Source organism: Apodemus sylvaticus, chromosome 6, assembly GCF_947179515.1.
Source record: "Apodemus sylvaticus chromosome 6, mApoSyl1.1, whole genome shotgun sequence".
NCBI lineage: Eukaryota > Metazoa > Chordata > Mammalia > Rodentia > Muridae > Apodemus > Apodemus sylvaticus.
In genome coordinates, this window is record NC_067477.1 from 135,028,084 (window position 1) to 135,045,081 (window position 16,998).

A 16,998-nucleotide genomic window follows, 5' to 3' on the forward strand; every position below is an offset into this window, starting at 1 on the left:
CTCCCTGCCCTTGGCTATGGAGATAAGCTTGGATTCCATTCTCAGCACCACAAAACAAAACAAGGTAAAACAAATTATAGCTTTGGAGGGGGCTTGGACTTAATTGGGAGTACACCTTCGTGAATGGGGTAAGAGAGCCCGAGGGAGCTTACACCAAATCTCTGGGCCTTGACTCTCCAGCTTCAGACTGTGAGCAACCAGTTTCTGATGCTCAGAAATGGTCTCCTGGAAGGCGTTTGGTATCTAAGGCATTCAGACCGATACAGGAGTGGCCTCTTCATCGCCCCCTCTGCTGAGAGCCAGTGCTTAGCCCCGCCCCATCCTCTCTGCTCATCTGCTAATATGTCTGCCTCCTTTTTCCCCACTCAGACGCCAGGGACAATTGGGAGGGCCCTGCCTGAGCTGGGACTACGGAGGACTTCTTAATATTTTCTCAGACCAATGTAAGCCTTCTTTCCAGGTCCACCCACTGGCTATTCTTTCGGTGTCCCTTCCATCGATGCCCTCACCATCCATATCAGAAGGTTCCTTAAGGCCTTTATTGTCCTGTTCCGTGCACAGGGCACTTAGCAACGATGCAATAAATATTTTCAGAATGTGTGAGAAAGAAGTCTGTTGATATGCAATTCCACTAAGCGAAAAGTCAGGACTCAGATTCCAAAAATACAAAGACAAAACAAAACTTCAAATACCTCCCACTGTTTTCCTCCTGGCCAGTTAAAGCCCTGCTTCCACTCTGCCCTCCCCTCCCCCCACCCCTCCTCTCCATCCTTCCCTCCCCCACCCCTCCCCTCCCCACACATCTAGTCTACATCAAGTCTATATTTCTTTCCCTTCTCTCCCTTGCTTCCTTTCTTCTTTCCTTCTTTCTCAGAGATTTATCAGTACCCACTGGGAGATAGCCCTGCGTCAGGTGCTGTGGGCAGAGCAGACCTTCCTACCCATTTTGTTCTTTGGGCAAGCCGTCCTTCCCTGGTGCTCTCCTGTCCCCCCTGGGTCCTCATTGTGACTGACCAGCACTCAGGACCTCCTGAGACTGAAACACGGAAGGCTTCTCTGTGGCACCAGCTATGGTCATGTAGTTATTGTCATATCCAACCCACTGACCACCAAGGCGCTCAATTCCTACACAGTGTATTTTATTTTATTTTTTATTTTTATTTATTTTTTAATTTACATTGCAGATGATTTCCCCTTTTCTGGGTCCCCACTCCCCAGAAGTCCCATAAGCCCTCTTCCATCCCCCTATTCTTCCATCCACCCCTTCCCCTTCCCTGTTCTGGAATTCCCCTGTACTCTTGCACTGAGTCTTTCCAGAACCAGGGCCCACTCCTCCATTCTTTTTGGACATCATTTAATTTGTGGATTATGTCCTGGGTATTCAGTGAGTGCATACCATGATTGATCTTTTGAGACTGGGTTACCTCACTTAGTATGATGTTCTCCAGTTCCATCCATTTGTCTAAGAATTTCATGAATTCGTTGTTTCTAATGGCTGAATAGTACTCCATTGTGTAAATATACCACATTTTTTGTATCCATTCCTCCGTTGAAGGACATCTAGGTTCTTTCCAGCTTCTGGCTACTACAAATAGGGCTGCTATGAACATAGTGGAGCATGTGTCCTTATTGCATGCTGAAGAATCCTCTGGATATATGCCCAGTAGTGATATAACAGGGTCCTCAGGAAGTGACCTGCCCAGTTTTCTGAGGAACCGCCAGACTGATTTCCAAAGTGGTTGCACCATCTTGCAATCCCACCAGCAGTGGAGGAGTGCTCCTCTTTCTCCACATCCTCGCCAACACCTGCTGTCTCCTGAGTTTTTGACCTTAGCCATTCTGACTGGTGTGAGGTGAAACCTCAGGGTTGTTTTGATTTGCATTTCCCTAATGATTAATGATGTTGAACATTTCTTAAGGTGTTTCTCAGCTCTCCGAAGTTCTTCATGTGAAAATTCTTTGTTTAGCTCCGTACCCCACTTTTTAATGGGGTTATTTGGTTCTCTGGGTTCTACTTTCTTGAGTTCTTTGTATATATTAGATATTAGCCCTCTGTCGGATTTAGGGTTGGTGAAGATCCTTTCCCAGTCTGTTGGTTGACGTTTTGTCCTTTTGACGGTGTCCTTTGCCTTACAGAAACTTTGTAGTTTTATGAGGTCCTATTTGTCAATTCTTGATCTTAGAGTGTAAGCTATTGGTGTTCTATTCAGGAACTTTCCCCCTGTGCCCATGTCCTCCAGGGTCTTCCCCAGTTTCTTTTCAATTAGTTTCAGTGTGTCAGGTTTTATGTGGAGGTCCTTGATCCATTTGGAGTTGAGCTTGGTACAAGGAGATAAGAATGGATCAATGCGCATTCTTCTGCATGCTGACCTCCAATTGAACCAGCACCATTTGTTGAAAAGACTATCTTTTTTCCACTGGATGCTTTCAGCTCCTTTGTCGAAGACCAAGTGACCATAGGTGTGTTGGTTCATTTCTGGGTCTTCAATCCTATTCCATTGATCCACTTGCCTGATATTGTACCAATACCATGCAGTTTTTATCACTATTGCTCTGTAGTAGAGTTTAAAGTCTGGGATATTGAATCCCCCTGAAGTTCTTTTACTGTTGAGAATAGTTTTAGCTATCCTGGGTTTTTTGTTATTCCAGATGAATTTGAGAATTGCTCTTTCTAGCTCTATGAAGAACTGGGTTGGGATTTTTATGGGAATAGCATTGAATCTGTAGATTGCCTTTGGCAAGATGGCCATTTTAACTATATTAATCCTGCCAATCCACGAGCATGGAAGTTTTTTCCATTTTCTGAGATCTTCTTCGATTTCCTTCTTCAGAGATCTGAAGTTCTTGTCATATAGGTCTTTCACTTGTTTGGTTAGAGTCACCCCAAGATACTTTATGCTGTTTGTAGCTATTGTGAAGGGGGTCATTTCCCTAATTTCTTTCTCAGTCTGCTTATCCTTTGAATATAAAGGCTACTGATTTGCTTGAGTTGATTTTGTAGCCAGCCACTTTGCTGAAGTTGTTTATCAGCTGTAGGAGTTCTCTGGTAGAGTTTTTAGGGTCACTTAAGTATACGATCATATCATCTGCAAAAACGAATGGCAGTGACTTTGAGACTTGTTCTGGATCCCAGGTTATCTATCAGCAGGTACCAACAGGTTATGACCCTGGCTGGACTGCTTCCTTACTTCCTCAGGACTTCAGATTCAAGCAGATGTTAAGATTGCTGGGTGTCCTGGACCTCGGAGCCTCCTGTAGCCTCCAGGACAAGTCTTCATGGGTTTGGGAGCCTCCAGCACCACCGGCCATAGGTTCATTGCCCAGTGATGAAAGAGTTCACACTCATCTCTCTCGGGAGCTGGCAAAAGATGGGCAAGAGTCAGAGGCCTGCATCTTAGAGCCCGGTGGTGGGGTTGGGGGCTTTAGCTGTGTCTTCGGGCAGGAGGACCCTACCTTCCCTGTAGAAGAGGGCCACCATGCAAGCCCCATGAGCTATGATTTTGCTCAGGAAGCCAGAGGTCCTTTTGCTTTACAACAGAAGCTAGGGGCGATGATGGGGGAGGGGAAGCAGAGCTGCCTTTCTCTGCTATCAGGAGTGAGGGCAACATCAGAGGAGGGATCTGAGGTTGGAGAAGTAAAGTGTCTGCTGGAGAAAGCAGCAGGGTGAAGAGCAGTGTCCCCAAGCAGTCAAGCAAGGTGCCACAGTGGCTCCTCAGAGGTCCCAGTAGGGCTGCGGCTGGGTCCAGGATAATGTGATGGTCCATTTCTAAGTTCCCTATGACTTTAGGGTCAGCACCAGAGCCCTTGCTGGATCTTTGCAGGACTGGTCTCTGGTCTCACATCCATCCATCTCCGTCTGCTACTCTCCAGGAAGCAGAGCTGAATGTATTTTCCTCCTCCTCCTGCTGACAGACCTAACTCTCGATGAAGCACACATCTGTGTGGTGGTGGTGGAGCTGCTGGTGCCGGCTAACACTCCTCAGCTCCGCTCCGTGGGAGGAGTCTCCAGAGTCCCCATGCCACTTTAGGCACAGCCTCTCTGCCTTGCAGCCAACAGCTTTCCTCACACCTCAGGGGGAGGCGCTAATGAGGGGAACAGGGGGGGAGAGTTGTGCTGACTGTAGATTCTCACAGTTTGCTCCAAGAACACTTTGGGGCTGGATGCGATTGCTAATGAAGAGTGCCCACCTGCTAACAAAATGCATGCAACTTCTAAAGCCAAGGCCCTGGGGTAGGGCGCCTAGCCTTGTGCTCCATCGTGAGGCAGTCTTCCACCAGTGTCTGAAGTTAGTACTGAGGCCATGCAGATTCAAAGGCTGGAATATGCATTTCCCACAGCACTTGTGGAAGACACTGGTCAGGAACGGGCCCTTCAGACAGCTTCAGTCTGTGCACACCGCAAAGCAAGGCCATGCCCATCAAAGGAAGGTGTGCAGACGCCCCAGAGGCATCAGGGCGAGAGGCAAAGCAGGAGACACAGTCTTCTTGAGTTCAGCTGCTCCCTTACAGGATTCCTTCCAGGGACAGTGGAGGAAGAATTTTTTGTCAAGCTCTGATTCTGAAATACCCCATAGATGCTTTCCTCTAGACCCTTGAATCATAGCCCTTTCCTTCTTACAAGCCAGAACAGGAGAGACCCTGGAGTCTCCCATTCAGAATGTTCGTGAATACTCACCCAGAGCCTCCTCTGTTGCCCAACGCCAGATGCAAAAGCCACCACAAGCAGCAGGACAACAGAGACTGAAGACGATCCCTGTCTGGAAGGCAGTGTGTGGGAGAAGAGACAGGCGGGAAAGAGTGCCAGCACACAAAGACCATCTTTTGCTGACCCCTCAAGAGGACACAGTCCTTGTGGCTGGGAACTGGGAAGATGTTGGGGCTTGCTTAAGCATCCCTCTTTTGCATCGCTGAAGGGACATGAAGGATTATACTGGAGCCATTGGAAGAGAGGACAAGGAGGAAGGGGTTGACGAGGAGGAGAAGGAACAAGGAGTAACGTGGAGTGCGGCAACTCTGTGAGGAACCGAATGTGGCAAAACAAGGAGACATGGAGACGGGACTTAGGAGATAAGAGATTCAAGAGGCTTTCCAGCCCTTTCCTGAGGCTCCACGAGATTTCCACCCCTGCGTCCTGTGAGGCATCCAACTTACTAATAACATGACCCCAAATTTGTGTTTGAGTCTCACAGGCCTTCTATTCAGTACACTGTGGTTCTACCCTGACAGGGCATAAGCATTTTACTCTGGAAAGTTGTTTGGAGTTTCTTCTGTTCCAAACCTTTTCATCAATGGCACTAACACGGCTTCAGCCTGAAAGCACACCCACCCACACAGCACTAAGTACACAATGACAACCTCTTGGTTCTCTTTCCCATCACACTGAGCCTGAGCTGAGGTCAGTCTACCACTGAAGCCTCTGAACGCCATAGAACATGTATGTACACCTTCCTGTGACCCACCATGCACACGGGGAGAGGAGGGCAATGCTAGCTGGAGATGTAGAAAGCTGGACTTCAGAGCACCGGGGAGATGGGAGAGACAGGCCAAGAACAGGTTTCAGGAATACAGGCAGGCTCCTGGAATCAGTAGTGCGCATAAACCGAGGCTCCAGAATCACGGCCCCTCCCCCAGTGTCCCACTGCAGCCTCTCCTACACAACACAACTCCAGAGATACCTTCCGGAGTCTCAAGGCAGTGGCTCCAGGGACGTTAAACTGCGCTTGCAGCTTCTGATTGCCTGGTGGTTTTCTGAGCCTGAGCCTGGGGAAGGTGTACCAGACACACATCCATGATGCTGACCCTCACTAAATACCACTGTTCCAAGTGACCACACCTGAAACAAGAGGAAAAGCACACTTCACATTTGAATAAGCTTAGAGCTTCAGATGCCCAGGTCAAAGGTACGATTCACATCTCGCCTAAGGCAAAGCTGACAGATAGACATCTTCATCCCAGACTTTGAAATGTCCCAGAAACTGCCAAGACAGATGGACTACAACTTGACTTCTAAGCATAGTTTGGGATTTATTCCAAAGGTAACAATGTTTAATGCTCTTAGCTATTCAGAGCTAAGAAATGGCGGCCAAGGAAGAGCAGAGAGGAAGATGACACCCCCCAGCCCAGTTCCCTTTGTCCAAATGACTTAGGCTTGCAAGACTCTGCCATTTAACCCAGGCCCTTCCCAGAGCCTTATGTAAAGAACTTCCTGTTTGCATTATCACCAAACAGAGACCTTCGTATCTCTGGCATCTTTTGCATGGCCGCGAGATTCAGTCGACTTTCCAGGGTATTGGAAACCTTTATTTTCTGATCGCTGCTATAGGCCTCCACCCCTCCGGCGGCGTTGGAGGCCAAGAATTCAGTTTGGTCAATCTGGACCTCCAAATGCTTCTGGCAGAGCATCATGTACTGAGGGATGGCTCTCAGCACGGCAGACTCCACCAGGTGGAGGTCCTGCGGCCTGCAGCGGACAATCATCACAGGCTCCAGCAGCCGGAGCAGGGCTTGGAGCACGAGCTTGTTCAGCAGATCCTGGTAGAAAACTTCATCCGACACAATTCTGCTGAGTCTCACCTTCGCATCTCTGAGCAACTCTAAGACGAGGTTGTCCCGGGCTCTCAGGACTGTGATCCGGGCCTGGTTTCTCATGGTGGACAGCTGGATTTTTTTCTGCTGCTCGATTTGTTTCTCCTTCTTCTCGAAATAATCCATGATCTTCAGGCGCTGGGTCTGCACCAGGCGGCCTTTCTCGATATTGAACTCTTCCTCTGCCTTGGCGTCTATCTCCTCCGCCTTCTCGTTGGCTTCCTGCTCGATGAAGGCCATCATGTGCTTGATCTGCTTTTGCACATCTATGTCAGTCAGGGCCATGGCTGCTCTCAGAAGCGGAGGCAGGGGAGGGCCCGTGACCTTCTGGTGTCTTCAATATAGAGCCAAGTTTCCAGGGTATTGCTAATGTCCACTCCCTCCCTGTGCAGAACACAAAGGAGGAAATCAGAGCCTGAAGGGAAGCAGACCAGAGACTATCTCGATAGCCCTCAGTTTGTAGATAAGTCAACCAACGTCCAGAGACAAAGTGATTTGTAAGAAGCCAACCTCGAGAAGTCCAAGCGTCACCCTCTGCCGTCCTGCCCCTCGCCACTCACTGTCACCCAACAGCAGCAAGTCAGGGCCAGTCTAGGCCAGAGTTCTCTAGGCAGCAATGATCTAAGACTCAGGTAGCAAATCAATGCAGTGGAAATATCAAATCAATACCTAAGCATAAAGAATGTCTCAGCATGGGGCTGGAGAGAAGGCTCGGTAAGACCTGAGTTCAATTCCCGGCACTCACATGGAAACTCACAGCTACGTGTAACTCTAGTCCGAGGGGATCCGATACCTTCTTACAGCCTCTGCAGGCACAGCAGCACAGACATACATACAAACGAGTCCCCATACATACAGAATTTTAAAAAAATCCAAAGGTTAAAAAATAAATGAACACATGGGATGAGAGGGACTGAGGAGACTCATGAGAACCTGGTAATGCAGGATTCAATCCAGGAAGACTGCTTGGAGGCAGAAGGCTTCACAAAACCTGTTATGACATAGAGTATGAGAGGTGTGGGGTTGAAGAGGCTGAAGGCAGCCTTCAGCAGGAATGGTGTCTAAGCTTGTGTGTATATTTCGATCACCTGGCAGGCGTTGAAGAAGTCTGTGTTTGAAGGTCTCCCTCCATGCTTGCTGCTCCTCATGCTCTGATGTATGCATCAAAGTTCTGCCAGTGCCATCTGCGATTCTGGATGTTAAAAAGCCCTCGAGGCTAGAGTAGAGCACTTGCAAGCAATCCTGAGAACCTGCGTTTGATCCCCAGAACCCTCGTGAAGGTGGAGGGACAGAACCAGGTCTGTGGTTGCACCCTGACCTCTGTGAATGTGAGACAATGATGTGTGTGCATCCTCACTCACAGGTCCCTACCATACACACATCCTCCTCCAAAGGTGACCGTGAGAAGGAGAAGGAGCAGTAGCAGAAGGAGCAGGAGGAAGAGAAGGAGGAGGAACAGGAGGAGGAACAGGAGGAAGAAGAGGAAGAGGAGGAGGAACAGGGAGAGGAGGAGAAGGAAGAGGAAGAAGAAGAGAAAGAGGAGGAGGAACAGGGAGAGGAGGAAGAAGAGGAAGAGGAGGAGGAACAGGGAGAGGAGGAGGAGGAAAATCCTCAGACTGGGGATATGATTCAGTGGTAGAACATTTGCCTAATACGCACTTGACCTTGACCTTTATCCTTGCACACCAAAAACAAACAAACAAACAAAACACAAAAAACCAACAAAATAAAAAATGAAAACACAAGAAGTAAAAAAATCTTTCCTACTCCATACAGACATAAAATGCTATCCCATGGGCATGATAAGGCCATGACACTAGCGAGCGTACAACCGCTGCAGTGGCCTGCACAGGGCCCGCAGAAGACTGAACTCATGAGCATTCGGTCTGAGAGAAAGGTAGTGGGGTTCCGCACACCCAGGAAAGCTAATGGAAGCCTTGAGCTGCTACAGGACAGAACGTGACTTTCTTTAGTGACACAGGCGCCCACTCACACTACAGAACATCACTCCATCCATGTCCACATGAGTGACCTTGTTAGACCCAGTGGGTCACAAACAAAACAAAACAAATCAACAAAGCAAACAAAAAGTCAAGAAAATATGGTGGAGATTTAGTGAGAGGACAGGAAGCCTGGTGGGGGTATGGGGGGAGGGTAAGGGGGAGGGGATGCCTGTGAGCAGAATGCATTATACACACATATGAAATTACCAAAGAAGTTAATAAAAAAACTCAAAAAAACTCATCAGGCTCGAGAAAATATCTGAATAAAATGAGAATATTCAAAATATAAAAAGAACTGAACAAATTTTAGAGCTAAAGAATAATTGAATTAAAAAGATATGAGGCATAATCAGGAACACTAAGATGGCTCAGTGGGTAAGAGTGGCCGCCAAGCCTGAGGCCCTGGGTTCACTCCCGAGACCCCAGCTCCGGTCAGTTCTCCTCTAACTTACCACCTGTACTCTAATACACATTCGTGTGATTTTGAATTCTCAGAACGGCCAGGCCTGGTGGTTCATGCCTCTGCTCCAGCTCGTGAGAGGCAGAGGCAGCAGGGCTCTGTGAATCCGATGCCAGCCTTGTCTATAGAGTAAGTTCCAGGCTGACTAGAGCGACATAGTAGTTCCTAAATAAAATAACTTTTCTGAAAAGCATATTATTTATCTCATGTTATTTGGAGGTTTTTTTTTTTTTTTTTTGAAAACTAAGCTTTTTTTTTTTTTTTTGTCCATAGAGCAAAACCACTCCCTGCTCCTACATAAGACATGTCAATGAAGTTTTAAAAGGCTCTCTGAATTAACGCCGACGGTTGCTAGCTTTTGGAACCACCAGGGATAAAAGGGTAAGGGATGTGAAATGTAGGACACCCTGGGCGTGTGTGTGGAGGAACAAACACACCAGGCGAGCCCTTACCGGTTCCCTGGCAGGCACTGCCTTCGGTCTGGCGCCGGAGTCTGACACAGACTGTGGAACTTGGAATGCTCACTGGAACCTGGCTCTGCCACATCCTTCTGAACGGATGATTCCGGCCGTCTGAGCAGCCAGCTCCAATTCACAGAGCCAGTCTCCCCGAGGGGAGGCTGGCCAGCTCTGCTGAGAAGAGCCCGAGAGAGAGAGAGAGGATTCCTTGGCACCTGGGCCGTGTCCCGGCTTGTCCTTGCATACTCAGAAACTCAATTAAGTAGACGCGGAGTGGGCCCCACTCCGGGTGGGCTTCCCTTCACAGACGTGTGTAGACCCAGGCATCCAGTTTATTAATTTACTAATGAAAATACAGCTGCCATGCTGGTGGGTCATGGCCTCTCATGGAAGGCAAGTTGCTTGTGGAGACAAATCTGAAGAGTGTCTAATGAGAAAGCAGTCTAACGACAACTCACCAGATGGCCTTTAAGAGAGCCACTCCTGCCACAGGGCTGCTGGGCTCCTCTTCATGACGTGGGCACCTCTCTGTGCCCAATCAGGGCCGGCTTCCACTGTGAAGGCTCCCCAGTGAGGCTGCCTGAAGGCCCTGCTCCTCACTGACCATACATGTGATTTTTCTGAAGCAGCTCCTATTCCCCTCCCCGTGGACTGTGACAACATCTACATTGTGTGGCCTTTGCTTAAATGAAAGGGAGTTTTATCACAGTGGTGCACAGAGTCGGTTGTCGTGCCATAGACAACCCTGTTTGAATTTGGGTGCTGTTCCTCATCGCGGCCCCTGTTTGAATGTAAAGGATCCTGATCAGGTCTGACTCACTAGCTTGGCCTCTTTGTTAAACTTAGTAACCCTGTCTGGAGTTCATGGACTTTTCTAACATGTCTCTGTGCCCTTGTCCCCAGTCCAGACACAGCTAGACCCTCAGAGATGGTGGGTGAAGTTCTGAACTCCAAGGCTCTGGTCTGGGGAAGAGGGTGGATCATCTCATAGCTTGTCGCAATCCCCCTGCCTGATGCTGCAGTCCACAAGTCTTGTGGCTCTCTCCCTGGGCACCAGGGTTCCTTGGTACTGGACTTGGAAGCAGCTGTTGGGTGGGCTGGGCTAAAATTCAGGGCTGGGAGGCTGGGCTGAAATTCAGGGCTGGAGGGGCTGGGCTGAATTTCAGGGTTGGAGCAAAAATGTCTCCAGGAACTCAGTATCCATGTCACGTGTCTGGCAGATGTAACTTTCTGCCTGTCTGGGACAGAGATTATGAGCTCACACGGGCCTGTGAATTTAAGCAAAACAGCCAACCAAACTGAGAAACCTCATGATTGCTTTTGCACAAGGCCTTGGAAGTGGCATTTGCCCACGTTTGGGGCTGGGGCAGCAGGGTCAGGCAGACATCCCCCAGCCTCTACCCTACACACAGCAGCAAGGTATCTTTGCTGCTTCAGACCCCGATACACAAGCCCAGTTGTACTCAGCAAGGTTTGTTCACACCGATCCCTCAAGCACAATGTCCACTCGGCTAAATCTCACCTTTACTTTCGGACCCAGTTTGAATCACACTGCTTCTTGGTCCTCTGGGCTCCTCTTTAAAATGACGCCCATGAATACAAAACCACGAATTCTGAAATGTGCCCTCCACAGTCACAGCAGGGGCAACTGCAGTACAGTCAACATTCCTTGTTAAAAACCATTAGCTTATTTTGTGTGGAAGTGTTTGTGTCTCAGTGGGGACAGTGACAACTCAGAGCTGGGCCCAGGCCCGGGGACTTCGCGGAGGCAGGTGCAGAGGGATGCTTCTTCCCTGGGATTGGACTTGGAGTCAGAAAAAATGTTCTTTCTCTCTCTTTTGTCCTCTTATATTGTAAAATACAACACACAACCAGAAAAAGTACACAGAATGCAAATGTGCAGTTTAATGACTTACTACCAGCCAAATACTTGGTAACTATCACCTAAGTCAAGAAAGGAAGGGCCTCCAAGATATATCAGTAGGTAAAGGTGCTTGCCACCAAACCTGATGACCTGAGTTCAGTTCCTAAGATCCACATGATGAAAGTAGAGAACAGACTCCCACAAGTTGTCCCCTGGCCTCCAGACATGTGCGTGGCACGTTCATGCCATTATACCAACACTTCCACACAAAAGAAAGAAATTTTTAAGCAAGGAATGTTGACAGCCCTGCAGAAGGCCCAACCGTGACAGTGAAGGGGACATTTCAGAACTCGTGGTTTTGTACTTGTGGGTATGGGAAAGGTCCTGGGGGAGTCTGAGCTTGGAAGTCTCTGTTTCTTCAGGTCTTCACCCAGGTGAAGCCGTGTCCATCTTAGAAGTGAGCCAGGAACCCCGCCCGCCCAGGTCCTGAAACAACCATCCTGCATTCTAGCTGCGTCTGTAGCGTGCCTGAGGCCAGATGCATAAGGCATGGTCTCTCTGCCCGTGAAAGGGGAAGCAGGACCAGCCTCCAGCCTCCAGCCACTTAGGGATTGCCAAATAACAAGAGGAAGGGGGTTTTCCAGGGTTTGAAGCACGGGGCAACATGTAGAGTCCAGGAAGTAGGTGAAGAAATTTAGGAAATCCCTTGGAGGGGGGTTCAGAATTAAATACATGGGAGGGGGGTTCCCCTTCTCCATCTTTCAGCAAATGCCAGCTGACATGTGTGGGCCGCTGGGCAGATATAGACAGGCAAAGGAACAGCCACTAAGGCAGGTGGCGGCTCTGGCTCCCAAGGCCTTGGTGTGAAGGGAGACTCAATTTGTAAGCTGGCAATCACAGAGCAGGGTGAGGCATCAGTGATGTCTGTGGAGCTATGTAAGTGAAGGGCTCTGGCCCCAGTCCCTTCCCACGTCCATCAGAGGCTCTGTTAGTGTGCTGCCCTGCAGACAGCTCAGTCTTCAAGCGCGGGGTTTCAAACGTCTGCGTGTTGGCAGTAAAATACAGACTAGGGGGACAAGAGGGTGAGGGTGAATGGAGGGGTACACAGACATTAGAGATGCTCAGACCCCACCCCCAAATGAGGCTTCAGGGGGATCCACTATAGTGCCTTAATGTGGTGTAAGATACCTGAAAAAGACAGGACATGGGTAGACTCCACAATTGAGAATGTATCCAAAGGGCCAGGCAGTGGTGGCACACACCTTTAATCCCAGCACTTGGGAGGCAGAGGCAGGCGGATCTCTGAGTTCGAGGCCAGCCTGGTCTACAGAGTGAGTTTCAGGACAGCCAGGGCTACACAGAGAAACCCTGTCTCAAGAGAGAGAGAGAGAGAGAGAGAGAATGTAATCCAAATTGATAGGAATGGTCAAGACTGCATAGAGACCAAATTCTCTCTCTCTCTCTCTCTCTCTCTCTCTCTGTGTGTGTGTGTGTGTGTGTGTGTGTGTGTGTGTGTCTGTCTGTCTGTCTGTCTATCTCACTCTCTCAATGTTTTATTGATTCTCTGTGACTTTCACATCATGTAGCCCAATTCTAATCTCTCTGTCCCTCCATATCTGCCCTCTGCCCTTGCAACCTCCCCTCCCCCAAAAGAAAACACAAAGGAATACAAAGAATGATAATAAAAACAAAAACAAATCTCGAGTGGAAGCTGTGGAGTGCTCACAACACGTCCTTTTGCTTCACTGCAAATGTTCATTGTAATGAATCAGTGGTCTGGTTCAAGCCTGGCTTCTGCTCTCTGCTACGCTTCGATACTGGATCCTCACCAGGACTCCTCTCGGATATCCTGTTGTTGCCCAGTGTCATGGAGATCCTGGAGGTTTGGATCTGCAGAACCAGCTCCTGCACTCGCTCCAGCAGTTCAAAGATGGGGCAGATGTTGGAGTGGGCCAATGCAAAGGCCTGGATCTGGCCCCGGGTGGTAGCTGAACTGGCCACCTCGCCAGCTCTCCGGAGACACATGGCTCCAGGGCCAGCTCTCTGCACTGCCCAGACGAGGGCAGGAGGAGGTCTCTGCAGCCCTGGGACAGCGACATGGCCAGGCAGAAGTCCAGACCAGGGATATCCACATGGCCTTTGGTGGGTGGGTCAAGAGTCACATTGATACAAACTCTTGCTGCTGCTGCTGCTGCTGCTGCTGCATCATTTATCCAGACATAACCCTAGGCGGCAGCAAGGATTGGGACACCACAGCCTCAGGTGACAGTGGAGGCTGCTCACACCAGGCTATTCCTCACTATCCTCTTGGAAGACCCAGTTTTTAGGAGTGACCGGAGATGCCCAGAAAGGCCACTGACTAAAATGTGTGGAAAGGCACCTGCCACTCAAGGTGAGAAAGGGAAAGGTGACACTCACATCACATAGCTATAGGTTTCAGTTGAGTCACAGACCCTGCGGCTTCCAAATAGGGTTGTAATTTGCCCGAACACTGACTGGTCTAGAAAGATTCACCAGGTGGTGGCAGGAGGTGATAAAGCAGGCAGTGAGCAGAGAGGAGGCCCGGTTGAGAAACAAGCTCTCAGTAATGAGAGGGGAAGAGAGATACAAAGTATCAGATTTGACACTTGGGTGCAGCCCTCACAGGGCAAAGCCGCTGGGCTGGGGGTGAGGCTGGGGGACAGCAGGAGCCATATGCCGTCAAGTTCTCTCTCAGGAGCAAGCCGGAAGCAGGGTAAGTAGGAGAGCACATTCATTAGACTAGGTGGAAGTAAAAGCCCACTCCCAGAGAGAAAGTGTCTGAAAAGCATAGGCTTCGTCAGGGCTGATGATGATTCGTGCAGCCGCCATCGCCGTCCCAGGGACTGAGCAAGTTCTGTCGCAGGCTGAAGGAAGTGAAATGCATGCAGGGGCCAGGCAGCAAAAGGAAGAGTGAGACAGCCAAGGACAGGAGACGTTTCTTCTAAGATAATTATATTAAGAATCCACAGCTTAGCTTCTTCTAAAAGCCATCTGCAGAGCAGGCCTGTCAAAGCAGCACTCCAGAGAGGTTTGATTCTCCCCAAGAGCAGTTTGCTTCAGATTAGCAGAGCTTGGTTCCCAGGGACAGTGTCCACCCCAGTTCCGTCTCACCTCCAGGTGACACAACACAAACCACCTTGAAATAACAGGGCTTCTCCAAGATGCTGGGCCCCCCATGCAACTGTGGCTGCACCATCACCGGTGGCCTTGCCTGGCTTCTTTAGGGACTACAATTCTGCCACATGGTGCCAAACCATGTGTCTCTCCCTAAACACCGCGGCCTGGGCTGTCGTGCGGCCTAAACACCGCGGCCTGGGCTGTCGTCATAACAACCCATTCTCTACTCCAGCTCCAGTCCCAACTTACTTCCTGTTGATGAGATAAAATGAATTGAGAAGGTTTCCTTCCTCCTACAGCTCACAGCCCATCACGAGGGAAGTCAAGGCAGGAACCTGGAGAAATCATGCCCTGTGGGTGGCTTGCTCGGCCTGCTTCCTTCACAGCCCTGGACCTGCCCAGGGATGGCACCGCCCACAGTGGGCTGGGGCTCCCACACTAATGACTAAACAAGAAAATGCTCAACAAAGGCAGGCAGTGGTGGTACTTACCTTTAATCCTAGCTGTTGGGAGACAGAGGCAGTTGGATCTCTGTGAGTTCAAGGCCAGCCTGGTCTACAGAGTGTTTCAGGACAGCCAGGCCTACACAGGAAAACCCTGTCTTGAAAAACAAACAAGCAAACAACAAAAGAAACAGAGAGGGAAGGGGGAGGGGGAAGAAAAGGGGGAGGGGAAGGGGAGAGGGAGAGGGAGAGTGAGAGTGAGAGTTAGTTTAGTTCCACAGATGTGCCCTTAGGCCAATCTAGGGATCTGTAATTGAGATTGCCTCTTTCTAGGTGACTATAGTTTGTGTTGTGGTGACAGCACAGGGCCAGATGGCTTTGACACAGAGAAGTCCCATCTGCAAAAGAGAAATGTTGTACTCTGCCACGCTTACAATGGAACTGAAAATGACAGAGAGTGCTGTGTGAGTTTGACCCTGCAGAGCGTAGCTTAGCTTCCCTGGCCTCGGCTCCAAGGTCCCTCCCTCTGACGGGCACAGAGCCAGACTCCTCTACCCACCCGTGGGGAAGTGGCCCTGGGTCATGAGGAAGTCTCCAGGGCATGTCCGAGGTTCTGGCCTGCAAGCCTAGAATAGCGCCAGGAAGGACGGCAAGTGCTCCCTGGGACAAGTGGCAGCATGCCTGTCATTAGCCCACGGCCTTAAGTGACGAGTCCAGAGCGAGCCCTGCCCTGTCACCAAATTCACTCTCCTCACGTGTCTCTTAGAGACACAGCTCAACCTCTGGCACAGGGCAAGTTCTGGTTTGCAAGGAAGAGAATATAAATGTCTATTACACATCATCCCAAGCATATCCAGGCTCTCTTCAAGTAGTGGGAGGAGAGCTACTTCTCCTCTCCTTCCTCCCTCCCTCCCTCCCTTCCTTCCTAGATTGATTTATTTACTTTTTTAATGTATGTGAGTACTCTGTTGTTCTCTTCAGAAACACCAGAAGAGGGCATCAGATCCCATTACAGATGGTTGTGAGCCACCATGTGGTTGCTGGGAATTGAACTCAGGACCTCTGGAAGAGCAGTCAGTGCTCTAACCACTGAGCCATCTCTCCAGCCCCTCCCCTTTTCTTTACTCCCCATGGAGGTCAGCATGATGCAGCGATCTCACCGTGACTACTCATGGAGTACACAGGAGTGGCTGGCTGCTGAAGACATAGTGCCCCCTATAAATTGCCAACAGCCTTGGGGGTCTCCAGTCCTTTGTCAGAATGAGAGGGTTGTGGGGAGAGGGACACAGTGGCTTGCCTGTGTGGGCACCTCAGCCTAGATTGCCAGAGCACAGGGATCCAAGAGAATTTGTAGAGTATGAGGGAGTTATATGGATCTGTCTGGTGGCTTCTAAGACTGTTCTACTCAAAGTGGTGACTGTACAGTTGTGATGATTCTAACCGATACTCAAGTAAAGAACAAGGCCAACCAGAGTGGTCCTGCTGGAACCCACAGTCCCCGGCATAAGACCTCCAGATACCGAATCAGGAGGTCAGAGCGACAGGCTTGGGATGCCTTCCCTAAGGGAGTCCAAAGTGAAGAGGTTTTACCAAGCTAGCAAAATTATTTTAGTATATTTACAACCTGTTTAGCCATGAAATGTGGGATGTTATAAGCCGTAAGTTAGCTTTGGATCTACGCAACTTTCTGGAAGTCCCCACACTTAGTTAAAGGTCCTCCCAGACTGTGCAGCCTGATACCAGCATGCTGTGACCTGTGGGACCAGGACGCCTGGACGTGTGAGAGACCAGGATGGTGGCAGGGAAGCAGACAGGACTGAGCAGGAGATGATGGTGGGCTCAGGATGGCTCTCAGGGTGGGGTTGCACTGGACATGTTCCTAGCTGGGCGTTTGCTTACTTATGTCTTAGGAATCCAGACTCCACTTCTCCTGTTCACCAACCCTCTCTCAGGTCCTGCAACACAAAGGTTCTCATGTCGACATCCCCATTTATGTGGACAATAGACCTTTCTCCTTGAATTATCCCTTGCTGTTCTTAGATTTTGA

The 16,998-nt window shown here is 49.7% G+C and overlaps 1 protein-coding gene across 1 annotated transcript; it reads right to left on the reverse strand.

Annotated features, from left to right (window-relative positions):
• Positions 1-6,035: 6,035 nt before the first annotated feature.
• Atp6v1e2 (ATPase H+ transporting V1 subunit E2) lies at positions 6,036-14,884 on the reverse strand. Its single transcript, XM_052184807.1, has 2 exons — positions 14,758-14,884; positions 6,036-6,969 (listed from the first exon to the last, which is right to left on the reverse strand). The coding sequence occupies exon 2, from the start codon at positions 6,868-6,870 to the stop codon at positions 6,190-6,192; it is 681 nt and encodes a 226-aa protein (XP_052040767.1). The 5' UTR covers positions 6,871-6,969; positions 14,758-14,884; the 3' UTR covers positions 6,036-6,189.
• Between the last annotated feature and the right edge of the window lie 2,114 nt (positions 14,885-16,998).